At 41.3% G+C, this 13,449-nt stretch overlaps 1 protein-coding gene across 1 annotated transcript in view; it reads left to right on the forward strand.

The window, feature by feature from the left end:
- The first annotated feature begins 2,397 nt into the window (after positions 1-2,397).
- LOC143101197 (NACHT, LRR and PYD domains-containing protein 3-like) overlaps positions 2,398-13,449 on the forward strand; it is a 43,460-nt gene continuing 32,408 nt past the window's right edge. Inside the window, exons 1-4 of the mRNA XM_076264615.1 lie at positions 2,398-2,508; positions 3,640-3,713; positions 5,800-7,131; positions 8,488-8,974. Coding sequence (XP_076120730.1) covers positions 2,420-2,508; positions 3,640-3,713; positions 5,800-7,131; positions 8,488-8,974 — 1,982 coding nt within the window. The 5' untranslated portion in view covers positions 2,398-2,419. The remainder of the gene's footprint in view (positions 2,509-3,639; positions 3,714-5,799; positions 7,132-8,487; positions 8,975-13,449) is intronic.

A 13,449-nucleotide genomic window follows, 5' to 3' on the forward strand; every position in this document is an offset into this window, starting at 1 on the left:
AGCGGCACTCGGGGAGAAGTGAGGGGTTAGGTGCCTAGGTGCCGAGTGACCAGTTTCCCACGGGGTAGATGTGGAATCCAGCACTTCTGTCTATGACAGAATTTGAGACATTATTTCCACACCAATCCAATCCACACACAAATAGCTCTTAATCATGATAATTATTTTGGTTCTAGCAGTAGTGACGGTTATCATAAATTAATTATTGCATTTACCCTATGTCCTGTCTAGTATAGTATAGTATAGTATAGTATATACTGTATACTCTTTTGATCCTGTGAGGGAAATTTGGTCTCTGCATTTATCCCAATCTGTGAATTAGTGAAACACACTCAGCACACAATGAACACACAGTGAGGTGAAACACACACTAATCCCGGCACAGTGAGCTGCCTGCAACAACAGTGCGCGCTTGGGGAGCAGTGAGGGGTTAGGTGCCTTGCTCAAGGGCACTTCAGCCGTGCCTACTGGTCGCGGTTCTAACTGGCAACCCTCCGGTTACAAGTCCGAAGTGCTAACCAGTAGGCCACGGCTACCCCCGGTTAAGTATTAGTATGTTTTAGTATTAGCCTGGGTTTTCCATGCTGCCTTACGCGCGCAACATGTTGATGCATGCTTGCATGTATGTGTGCATGTGTGTGACTATGTTTGTGTGTGTGCCTTTCTGTCTGTGGGAACCTTGGTTGATTAACTGCTCTGAGGCTATAGCTGAGTTTAAAGTTGATTTGGTTCATTTAAGTCATTATTTTATATATAAAAAAACTCCACATGTGTATCACCAGATCACAGACATACAGACCCCCATCTCCAACACTCAGCAGTGCGTCTATGAAGAGTGATGGATCCATGCATGACCCTCCAACACTTAACAGTAGACCAGCAGCACAGGATAAACCTGAGTGAGTTTTTGTTTTGTGGTGTGTGTGTGTGTGTGTGTGTGTGTGTGTGTGTGTGTGTGTGTGTGTGTGTGTGTGAGAGAGTGTGTGAGTGTGTGTGTGTGTGTGTGTGTGTGTGTGTGTGTGTGTGAGAGAGTGTGTGAGTGTGTGTGTGTGTGTGTGTGTGTGTGAGTGTGTGTGTGTGTGTGTGTGTGTGTGTGTGTGTGTGCAGGGCCGAAGGAAGGCATGGGCAATCTGGGCAGCTGCCCAGGGCACCAAACCACCAGGGCGTCAAACCACCAGGGGCACCACAGCGTGGCGAGCTATAGGCTACAACATTGAAAACGCATTGATTGTCAAATAATGGCATAGATATTGGTTAAATAACAGTCATGAAAGTGACGTTTAAAGCCTAGAACTGCAGAATACAGAAAGGTGCACACAGGTTGAAAAACGTTTCTCCCGCATATGATGACGGGTGCTGATCTTCAGCCTGAATCGCCAGGTTACTAGCAGTGGAACGCAGAGGGGGCGACAATGTAAAAAGGTAAAATCTGAATCTCACCATGTCACCGAATCAGTGGGAACCCTGAGCTTGTTTCCCCGCAATAAGGCGGTCCTATCACGTGGTGAGACAGTGACACCCGAAATGCGTTCCTAATGTCACGTTTAAATGCAGACCTAACAAACGGCGTCTTATTCAATAGGTAGCCCGATTTCTGTTTAATAGCCTGTAATAATAATATGTTAGAAAGCCTTACTGCTTAATTGTAGGCTACCGTTTTTCCGTGAGGCCCGGTCACAATTGTCCCGCACATTTTTTATTACTTTTCCGTGCGGTCCAGTAGCGCTGGAAAGTAGCCACGTTTAGCTCCCCCACACATTGAGCCCAGCCTCGATCTGCACACTGCAGCCAGGGGCTTCTGTGAAGGTAGCACACAGTCAAATGTGGCACACAGTCAATGAACATGGGGGCGACATATTCCTATTATGGCCAGGGCTCAGGATTGCCTTCTGCCGGCCCTGTGTGTGTGTGTGTGTGTGTGTGTGTGTGTGTGTGTTTGAATGGTAATAATTGCATGTATTTATTGTGTTGTATTATAGTATATTAATATATTTCTGTTACCAGATCACAGACATACAGACCCCCATCTCCAACGCCCAGCAGTGCGTCTATGAAGAGTGATGGATCCATGCATGACCCTCCAACACTGAACAGTGGACTAGCAGCACAGGATAAACCTGCGTGAGTTTTTATTTTGTGGTGTGTGTGTGTGTATCTTTGTGTGTGTGTGTGTGTCTGCGTGTGTTGTATGTGGTGATGTGTGTGTGTGTGTGTGTTGAATGTGGTGATGTGGAGTGTGCATGTGTGTGTTTGTCTGTGTGTGTGTTTTTGGGTGTGTTGTATGTGGTGATGTGGGTGTGTGTGTATGTGTGTGTGTGTGTGTTTGAATGGTAATAATTGCATGTATTTATTGTGTAGTATTATAGTATATTAATATCTTTCTGTTACCAGATCACAGATACACAGACCCCCATTTCCAATGCCCAGCAGTGTGTCTATGAAGAGTGATGGATCCATGCATGACCCTCCAACACTGAACAGTGGACTAGCAGCACAGGATAAACCTGCGTGAGTTTTTATTTTGTGGTGTGTGTGTGTGTGTGTGTGTGTGTGTGTGTGTGTGTGTGTGTGTGTGTGTGTGTGTGTGTATTTGAATGGTAATAATTCCATGTATTTATTGTGTAGTATTATAGTATATTAATACATTTCTGTTACCAGATCACAGACATACAGACTCCCATCTCCAACGCTCAGCAGTGCGTCTATGAAGAGTGATGGATCCATGCATGACCCTCCAACACTGAACAGTGGACCAGCAGCACAGGATAAACCTGAGTGAGTTTTTGTTGTAGTGAGAGTGTGTTTGAACATTAATTATTACATGGTGGAGAATGTGTGTGCGTGTGCACCAGAGTGAGTGTATAAATGTCTCTGATTAAGCTCTCAACTGGTTGGCTATCGATCCAATACTGCTGCTAAATTGATGGTGCCGGTCCCAAAATGGTGCCATTACAAAACAAAATGCCCAAACCAATAGTTGAAAGTTAGCATGAAATTGATTTTTTCGAGGGTGACCCCAATGAAACCCAATTCTCCCTCACTACCACCCCACACCAGTCAATGCTCCTATAGCCTATAAAGGCTGGGAGAATAGACCTCTAAAGTTTGCCTCAAAAAGGCAGCCATCTTTGCCCACATAAGGAGATCCGGTATTATCGCACCTGTTAAACTCTTTACTTGTGGGAACAAAGAAGTCTGAAATCGTCCCCTTAGAATTATAAGATTCTATCTGACATTTTTGTCAAAATTGAGTTATTCACCTCCACCTTATTCATCACCTTAAGAAGATGAGGTGAGGTGTTTCTTGTAGTTGTATGCATTTTTGGACATTATATCTGAAGAGGTTTGTTCCACTTAGCAGTATAACTCTATGGAATTCTAAAACTTTGAAGCTCAATATCTCAGAACTACTCAGAACGTAGATAGAACCCTATAATTCTAAGGGGACGAAATGCAGACGTTCCAAAGTGGAATCAGACTGGAGTTTTTGTTGCATTTTAAAACAACCACAAAAACATCCTGTGCTTGTTTATTCATCCATTTTCCTTATTCCTTGTCATGGTTTGTGTAGTTTAGAGCTTATCTGACTCCACTGCACTAACGTTTATGCTAACTGACTCCATGTGTATGTGCTTATAGTGATTTGTCGACTGTTCAGTTGATGGGTGGAGTGCATGAACAGGTACTGAGTGACAGCATCAACAAAAACACAGGTGAGGATTAGAGAAATAAACAACTGAAGCTGATACTGTACATGAAACAGGGAATTGTTGTCATACTGTATCCATATTGTTATGAATTCCGTTGCTTCTACAGTGAGACGAAATTGAAACGTTGTGCACCCGCATTACTCCATTGATCTGCAGATCACAGGACCATTCACCTATACATACAGTCAGTATCTAGTCATAATTGTGGTTATCGCCCCCAGTTACCGTGGTTACCATGGCTGAAATGCTCCCATGGGGGAAAATATTTGTTTCGATTGCATGTAATATAATGGAGGTGCACCGGCATGAGGACAGAGAACACCGTTAAAAAGGTTAAATCTTTCAGCAAACGTCAATAAACAGCACAGAAATGTTTGGGACTGAGAGTTATCTGTGTGTCAACGAGGTTAAGATTAACATTAAGTTCCCTCATTTTGGTAATTCAAGTTAAACTGCTAGAACTGTCTTGAGTGTACTCATTGTAGAACTGTTTTCAATGGCCGGACTGTGTAGTTCGGTTTAGCAGGTAAACACCAGATACTCATTGCATCTTAATTTATTCTCACATGAATGTACATTCCCTACAATGTCCGTGGGAATAGTTTAAACAAGTAATGTTGGCTATGTTACTTTGACGATATAAAGTTAGCCAGTTAGCAACCTAATGAAGCTATCATTGAATATTAGCTTCCAGACAAATTTGTTGTCAACATTGGGAAATCGAGGGTGAATTAGGTTGTAAGCATACACTGGGCAGTTAAGTAAACACAATTCCTTCAAATAATTAAAAAAACAAGCAGAACCCCATCTGAATGTAAAATGAAAGTATAACTGCTAGCGAGTTCGCCCATTGACTTGCGTGATGTCAGCATGCTTTCCCCCACATGGGGGGCGGTAACCTTTCCGAACCTGTTAACCGACTGTATCTGTACCTGTAGAGTTAGGGCCTGTCCATAGTCCTTAAAACCAACATTTTCCAACCCCGGCCGTGCCGGCGACCCGGGTTCGATTCCCGCCCTGTGGTCCTTTCCGGATCCCACCCCAACTCTCTCTCCCACTCGCTTCCTGTCATTCTCCACTGTCCTGTCTCATTGAAGGCATAAAAAGGCCAAACAAAAAAAAATCCACAAGCTTACTTGAAATTCAAGAGGTAAGAGAAATGTCCTAGGATACGCCAGGCATTTAGAAAGTACAAGTACAAGCACACCAAGAGACTCATTAATGTAAAATGTTGGCATTAAACAATCTTTTTTTTGCTATATTCAAGCTTGTGAAAAGCATGGAGACACACACCCAAGTGGAGGTGTTTATCAAATTAAGAATAGGGTAGCTGCACACTCTTTTTCTGTTTTAGTTACTGACGTGACTTTTTATTAACTCATCGAGTGCCAAAAACGTAATATTACGGTTTTCCTTCCCATGCGTTCCTCCTACCTTTCCGTGAGCTGAATTTGGTTAGAGAAAATCAGTATTCTCTTCACAGGCTCCTGCTTGACTTCTATCCTGAGTTGAAGGAGCTGAAGGATACAACAGCTGTCAGGTTGATCGAAAACTCATGAAAACGCACAATCTGGACATTTTATCTGGACATTTAATCTTAAAACTCTGCTTTTGATGGTTGCCGCTTTGGGTTGAATCAGTGACACATGCACGTCAGGTCAAAACCAGGCCATTTTCGTGGGTTTATCACTAGGTGGCAGTCTCGCCAGGTTTCGCTAGGTCACTTCCCGGAAACTTTACAGGCAACACTTCATATTTCATCAAAGACGCTACATCTCCATTTCTAGAAATAAAACAGGGATTTTGATGAAAACTAGCCACTGTTTAGTTTGGGATTTCTTAGGAACAGAGGCATGTAGAAATGAACGGCTTCTGAAAACAGCGCGGCATTCAATGAGTTAAAGGCGTAACATCAGTCAGAGCTCACAGCCTTTATCAAGCTTCCAACATGAGTTGCAAGAGTAAGGGATGGAGTAGGTAATGGGCCCAAATTGACAAGTAGGATTTATTTTGCGGAGAGAATGTGCAGGACTGATCGGCGGTCATATTTTACACATCTAGTTAACATAACCTTCTCTATGCCAAACAGGAACTGAGGACCTGAGGGGAGTTATAGAGAATCACAAAGCCAGTCTGAGGAGGAAGTTTGAGAACATATCTGAAGGCATCATCAAACCAGGAGCTGAGACACTCCTCAATAAGATCTACACAGAGCTCTATATCACAGAGGGAGAGAGTAAAGGGGTGAATAAGGAACATGAGGTCTGGCAGGTAGAGTCAGCATCCAGATCTCAAACTACAGAAGACACGCCAATCAAGTGCAATGACATCTTCAAGCCCTTACCTGGACAAAGGAAGCATATCAGAACTGTCCTGACCAAAGGTGTTGCTGGCATTGGAAAAACAGTCTCAGTGCAGAAATTCATTCTTGATTGGACAGCTGGGGTAGCCAATCAGGATGTAGACTTTATGTTCCTCCTACCTTTCCGTGAGCTGAATTTGGTTAGAGAAAATCAGTATTCTCTTCACAGGCTCCTGCTTGACTTCTACCCTGAGTTGAAGGAGCTAAAGGATGGTGAAGAATACAACAGCTGTCAGGTTGTGTTCATATTTGATGGATTGGATGAGAGTCGGTTAAATCTGAATTTCCAGCAGACCATGCTGTTGTCTGATTTAAAACAAACATCGTCAGTGGATGTTCTGATGACAAGCCTCATTCAGGGAACTCTGTTTCCCTCTGCACTCATCTGGATTACCTCAAGACCAGCAGCAGCCAGACAAATTCCTGTTCAGTATGTCGACCAAGTAACAGAAGTACGAGGATTCAATGACCCACAGAAGGAAGAGTACTTCAGGAAAAAAATCAGTGATGAGAGTCAGGCCAACAAAATCATCTCACACATTAGGTTATCCAGGAGTCTCCACATCATGTGCCACATTCCAGTCTTCTGTTGGATTGCAGCCACTGTACTTGAGCATTTGCTGAAATGGAAGAACACCCATGAAATCCCCAAAACTCTGACTGATATGTTCATACACTTTTTGATTATCCAGACCACCAGGAAGGATCAGAAGTATCGAAGTGGACATAAAGTGGATAAAGAGAAATTTCTAGAATCCCAGAAAGACATTTTGCTGAAGCTGGCAGAACTGGCTTTCAAGAATCTTGAAAATGGACATCTAATGTTTTATGATGAAGACCTGAGAGATTGTGGCATTGATGTCAGTGAAGCCTCAGAGTCTGGCATGTGTACTGAAATCTTCAAGGAAGAATCTGTGTTTAATCAGAAAAAGGTCTACTGCTTTGTGCATCTGAGCATCCAGGAGTTTCTGGCTGCTCTGTTTGTGTTTCACTCTTACATGACTGAGAACCTTCATGCACTGAAATTTCTCCTCAGTGAAGAACACAGAGGTGATTCCAGCCCCTTAACTGGATCATTCTTCCGGTCAGTGATGGGCTTACATTTACAATATTATCCCAGCCCCTCGATTATATCCAGGGTTCTAAATTAACACCCGCCAACCCGCCAAATGCGGGTTAAAATTCATTTTGGCGGGTGATAATAAAAACTTACTAGCCAGTTTGGCCGGTGATGCATGAGGCATTAAATGCATGATACATACAGTAAGGCTCTGTTTCGGTCATATATCCCCGGCAGTACTTCCTACATTTCCCATGACCACTGTGCCGTATGCTACGTCGGCTGCACGCAGTTTGCAGTGAAACCAGCGCGAGAGACCATGGAAACGAACGGAGCGTCTACCAGAAAACACAAGGAATTAGAAGGACGAACGGAGCCAGAGCAGGGAGCATAGACTCAAAGAGGAGGGAGTTAACCAGTAAAGTAAAGTAAAAAGTACCTAACACATGTACATAACACAAATGCATAATACATTACGGAATATTTACGCATTTAACGCATTGTGTTTACCTATTTCCTTTGTGGGAGGCTGATGTCATGTAACGGAGGCCGCAAAACCTGAAGCAGCAAGATCGTTTATTTTATTGTCTATGGAGTTAGCTGAAGATGGAACGTGAGGAGCTTGTAGGCGAACATTTTCAGTTTTAAAAAGGTAGCTTGATCAGTTATCACCACCACCACACGCATCACGCACTGTGCATAGGGCACCAAGAGACAGAAGAGGGACCAATATTTAGCCAATAAACAGTAGCTGTACTGCAAACTGTTTTTCACTCTTGTTAGAGAAAGTATACAATGTCAACATGCACCAACAGCATGTTACATAAAGATGATACTTTTCGGGTCCTCTCTATAAAGATCCAACTTGAACATAGGCCCTATGCTACTCCATTTAATTGAGAATGCGTCTGAGTGTGCAGGAGAGGGAGAGAAAACGAGTGGCAGGTTCTAGCTGGCTTGTCATTGTTGATGATAATTGATATCTCCTTTTTATTAAGTTAAGATTAAACTAAATGCGGCAGTGGTTGGTACAGACTGATGGGGGCGAGAATAGGAATGAAGCAGGGGATGATATCGACAGAGAAATAGATAGATAGATCCCAAACATGAAATGAAGTAAAGTGCACTTCTGTGTATATTTTGTGGTATGTATTCATGGCAACAATGTTAATACAATGACCAAATGCATTCAGTGACACTCATCTCATAAACTCATAATTCTCTTATTTTCACCGGAAAAAAAAATGGCTAATAGAAATTCTAATTGGCTAGTAACTTTAGAAAGTTACCAGCCACATTGGCTGGTGATCAAAAAAGTTAATTTAGAACCCTGATTATATCATACCTTTGGTCAGTGCTGGGCTTACAATCGGAAGATCATCTTCATGTGTTACTTAAGGGTGCAGTGGATGAAACATTGAAGAGCAAGAAAGGACATCTGGATCTTTTCCTTCGCTTCCTTGTGGGCATCTCTCTGGAGAGCAGTCAGATGCTTCTGCAAGGTCTACTGAACCAAATATACAACACCTCAAAGAGCATCAAGGAGACGTGCCAGTACATTAAGCAGCTCAACAGAGAAGATCTTTCTCCTGAAAGATGCATCAATCTTTTCCACTGTCTATTTGAAATGAATGATCAATCCATGCACAAAGAAATTCAGAAATACTTGTTATCACCAAATAACACTGAACAGAAGTTGTCTCCTGCTCACTGTTCAGCACTGGCCCAAATGTTGTTGATGTCTGAGGAGGTACTGGATGAGTTTGACCTGAAGAAATACAACACATCAGATGAGGGACGCAGGAGACTGATCCCAGCTGTGAGGTGCTGCAGAAAGGCACGGTGAGTTTCTGATAGAGATGGATAAACATGAATAATCTTATGAATAAACTTTAAAACTTTTAAGTTATTATTGATATTGAAACTTGTATTTATGAGATAATGTTATGATGTAGTGATAATGATGATGCTGTGCGTGATTATACTTTAAATGCCTCTGCTGATGTATTGATGACAATGCTGCTGTCACAAAAACTGAATTTTGACCCACTGGGAGGAAAACATGGCAGTAGCCTGATATCAGTGGATCCTCCCACCACTTAAACCATTACTAGGAATGTAATGATGCACCGTGAATCGGCTTAAAATTGTTACACACGTGAAAATTACAACCGGTTGAGAATTTTTTTTAATTGTGATGCAATTATGTTGTCAATAAATAAATAAATAAATAATAACTTCATAGCTCTTTCATTGTAGAGCTACACAGCCTCTCATTGCCCCTCAGCACACACATTTAACCCCACTATAGTGACCGTACAAAAAAATCTGGCTCTTGTGCCTTTAAAACTGTTGCTGGATGAATTATCAATACATTTCTCCCAAAAATAAAAACCTGAAAGGGTCTCAGTTAAATATGTGCAGTGCCAAATGTGTAGTGTAATTTCTCACATGGCCAGAGCTGCTTATGTTTTGGTTGCACACTGACCAGAAAATGTCCACCCAAAAGCTCCCAAACTAAAGCTTAGAAAAGTATGTTTATGTTAACATAGGACAAAGATTTTTGGTACACATCATCTTTAAGGTGTCTAGTATGGAGGGATGCAATTGAAATATATGAACTTTGTTCAGCGTTCTCATAGTTCTCATGAGTGAACATGATGACGGTCACAATTGTGACCGTTGGGAAACAACATAGTCCGATTTTAGGGATTTTCGCACATTTCATTGTACAATCATCGAATTTCCACTAAATTCCATTCAAAGATGATATGGGGACATTGTCCCAGGTCTGTTCTTTACTTTTAAATTTGTATCACATGGCATTTCTCAACATGGCCTGTAAAATTCTCTATTATATTCTAAGTGTGCCAATTATTACATAGAAAATCCATTACACCACACTATTATACATAATTATTGTAATAGCTGATTTTCTATGCTGTTCTTTATTTTAATTTCACTTTCAGTCACTTCCTGCACATATCATATCTAACTGACTGCCCAGATTTTACAATCACACCTCAAAAACAGTAAATCATCATACTTATTGACTATTATATTACATAATGTCACATATAAATAAGGTGGTGGGGGGTATAATCAACTTGCCAGTCAGCCTGTTGAAGGCATATTGGCTGAATTTATGCAGAGCCTTGCAGTAGATATGAACAACCTTACCAGAAAAAATATTCCCCACCCCTTTTCCCAACAATACCCCTCCACTTATGTAGGGCCTCTGCCATAGGGACCAGTCAGACGAACCAGAAGTAAAGCTTCATGTGATCAAAAATAAAGATCAAGTGTCTCAACAATCTGCTCTCACACTATTGTATGTCAAAATTACAGAATGCTTCCTATTATGCATTTAGAACCTTACTTAATTCAGTGGTAAAATTAATCAAATTTAGCAACATAGTGGATATCACACCCCTCTGACACTAGATTAGGCCAATAACTGAGGTCAGAGCAGGCTCCTAGCTCCTCAGGTTTATATGTGATGGGATCATGGACAGGTGTCCTGTGTTCCCCAGGTCAAGCATTGTGTGTTTCCAGGGTCCTCCAGCTTTATAAAGCACATAATAGGTACCCAAATGAGCATAGGTCCCAGGATACACACTGGGAATATAGGGCCTTATGAAGATGGCAATTTACTTAGTTGCATGCTGTGATAAAAATATGTTTAACAGCACTCACCAAACAAACCTCTCCACTTGTGTGTTTGATGCCAGACAGGCTCATATGGTAATGCTGTTGTATATGCATTTAGAACCTTACTTAATCCAGTGGTAAAATTAATCAAATTTAGCAATATAGTGGACATCACACCCCTCTGACACTAGATTAGGCCAATAACTGAGGTCAGAGCAGGTTCCTATGCTCCTCAGGTTTATATGTGATGGGATCATGGACAGGTGCCCTGTGTTCCCCAGGTCAAGCATTGTATGTTTCCAGGGTCCTCCAGCTTTATAAAGCACATAATAGGTACCCGAGTGAGCATAGGTTCCAGGATACATACACTGGGAACATAGGGCCTTATGAATAAAAGGCCTTTAGAGCATAGGGACCAGGTAACATAGGTTCACTTCATTTAGTGACCTTAACAATACCACTGACCAAAGGAGACGAATTGCTGGTCCAATGGAAAGGCAATTAATGTCATTGGAAGTATGGCAGTAGACTTGCAGGACAATTTGTTGTGTAATTAATTAATTAATTAAATAATGAATTATAAAATTAAATAATGCAATAATAAACAAACAAACAGACAGACAACTAACATCACTTTTTGTAACATTTGTGGTTGCTGTTGTATTGTAGGGTGGTGTTGTTTACACTATATACATAATAGTGTGATATAATGCCTTTTCTATGTAAAAATCGGCACACTTATAATATAATAGAGAATTGCAGAGGCAATGTTGAGTATTGTATTGTGATACAAAATTAAAAGTAAAGAACAGACCTGGGACAATGTCCCCTTATCATCTCTGACTAGAATTTATTGAAAATTAGATGATTGCACAATGAAATGTGTGAAAATCCCTAAAATCGGACTATGTTTTTTCCCAACGGTCACAAAAGTGATCAAGCATAAAAGACTCCTTTTCACCCACTTTTTCAGGACAATTTGACAAAATAGTAATTGATTACTTCAAAGGGTTACTCAAGGCACATGATTTTGATATATTCAAGTCTGGGAAAAATTTGGGATTAAACGGATTAATCCAAACATTCACAATCACGCAAGCAAGGACTTGTTGTTGCTAAATCCGGTTAGTGACTGTTTGTCATAAAAGACGTGAGTGACCCTCCCTCGCCAGCAGAAAAAAAATCTATGACCCTCCAAAGTGATTGAGAAAAAACGCATGACCCTCCCCTACAATTTATTGATGTCTTCTGTGCTGGTTCACATTTTGCAAAGATGTACAGATAGCCACTGTTTTTTTAACAACCATGTCATACTTGACTTAAAGGAGAAGTTCGGTGTGAAATTGACCTTAGCTGTACTGAAAGATGTTGCCGAGTACTTACATGTGTCTTATATGCACCTTCGCTCACTCCCTAGCATTCCGAATAACGCCGTTTTTAGCCGAGTAGCTGTGGGGGGCATAGCGTAGCCTATGCAGCTAAATCGCTATTTTTACACCATTAAAAAGGTTCCAAGACCCTCAGAAGTCTACCAATGCAGTGTAGAGTTACTTGGAACCTTTTTAATGGTGTAAAAATAGCTATTTAGTTGCATAGGCTACGCTATGCCCCCACAGCTACTCGGCTAAAAACGGCGTAATTTGGAATGCTAGGGGGTGAGCGAAGGTTCCTATTGGACACATGTGAGTACTCGGCAACATCTTTCAGTACAGCTAAGGTCAATTTCACACCGAACTTCTCCTTTAACCTCTGCTTTCTCATCTTACACATTACACTTCACCAAGATGGTGGCCCTTTCAGTAGATTTACTCACTAACATTGTTGTGGAAACACAATAAACATGGTAACAAAATGCACACTTCCTGCATTACTGCATTACTTCAAATACTAAGTTACTCCTTCAGTAAACCAGTATTCACATGAAATAAAACAATAAAACATTGAGACCATTCAACAAAGAACACTTGGTAATAACAAATTCAACAAATGAACTGGTTGCTTTGGACTTGTCACTAGGCTTCCTCGGTCATTGTAAGGTGCCGAAGCTGAATATTATCCAAAATTCCATTTCTCAGACGAGCGTCAATTTAGGAGCATGCTACCACTCCTTCCTTGAAATGCCTCATTTTCATTCATTTTCACAATTTGTCATTTTTGTCATTTGCACAATTTCACAAATAATCACCGGGACCGAAACACACCTGTCAACTTTTTCCGGGTTTATCACATATTTTAACTTTTTTCCAGCTGTCTTCCCGTTTTAATATTTTCCCGTAAAATATTCCGTATTTTAATGGCCTACTCTCATAACATTAGCCCTGCCATCGGACCTGTCTCTGTACTGTTGTCCTGTTGCTACCACCTTGCCTTGCCCTTCCAGCAAAACAGATATCTTCAAAGCATTTTGCTTGCTTAAAGGCGAACGAGTGTTAGGCTACTATCTAAAGGATAATTCCAGTATTTAGCACTTTAAGTCCCTTTTCTGGTTTGTTTTGGATGAACTAGAGTGGTGGACACAGAAATTTTGACGATGGGTCCTGTCTCTGACTTTTTGACTCATTTAGAATCACCTTTGACTGCTTCAGAGTTGCTGCCTACAGGCATGCACAAATATGTCCTTAAAACAACCCTTAACATTGGTTTTCAAACTGTGCAACTCACCGAGT

Source organism: Alosa pseudoharengus, unplaced genomic scaffold, assembly GCF_046254945.1.
Source record: "Alosa pseudoharengus isolate Yale_2024_CS ecotype anadromous, Long Island Sound unplaced genomic scaffold, YU_APseudo_1.1 YU_APseudo_1.1_scf_30, whole genome shotgun sequence".
Taxonomy (NCBI): Eukaryota; Metazoa; Chordata; class Actinopteri; order Clupeiformes; family Clupeidae; genus Alosa; species Alosa pseudoharengus.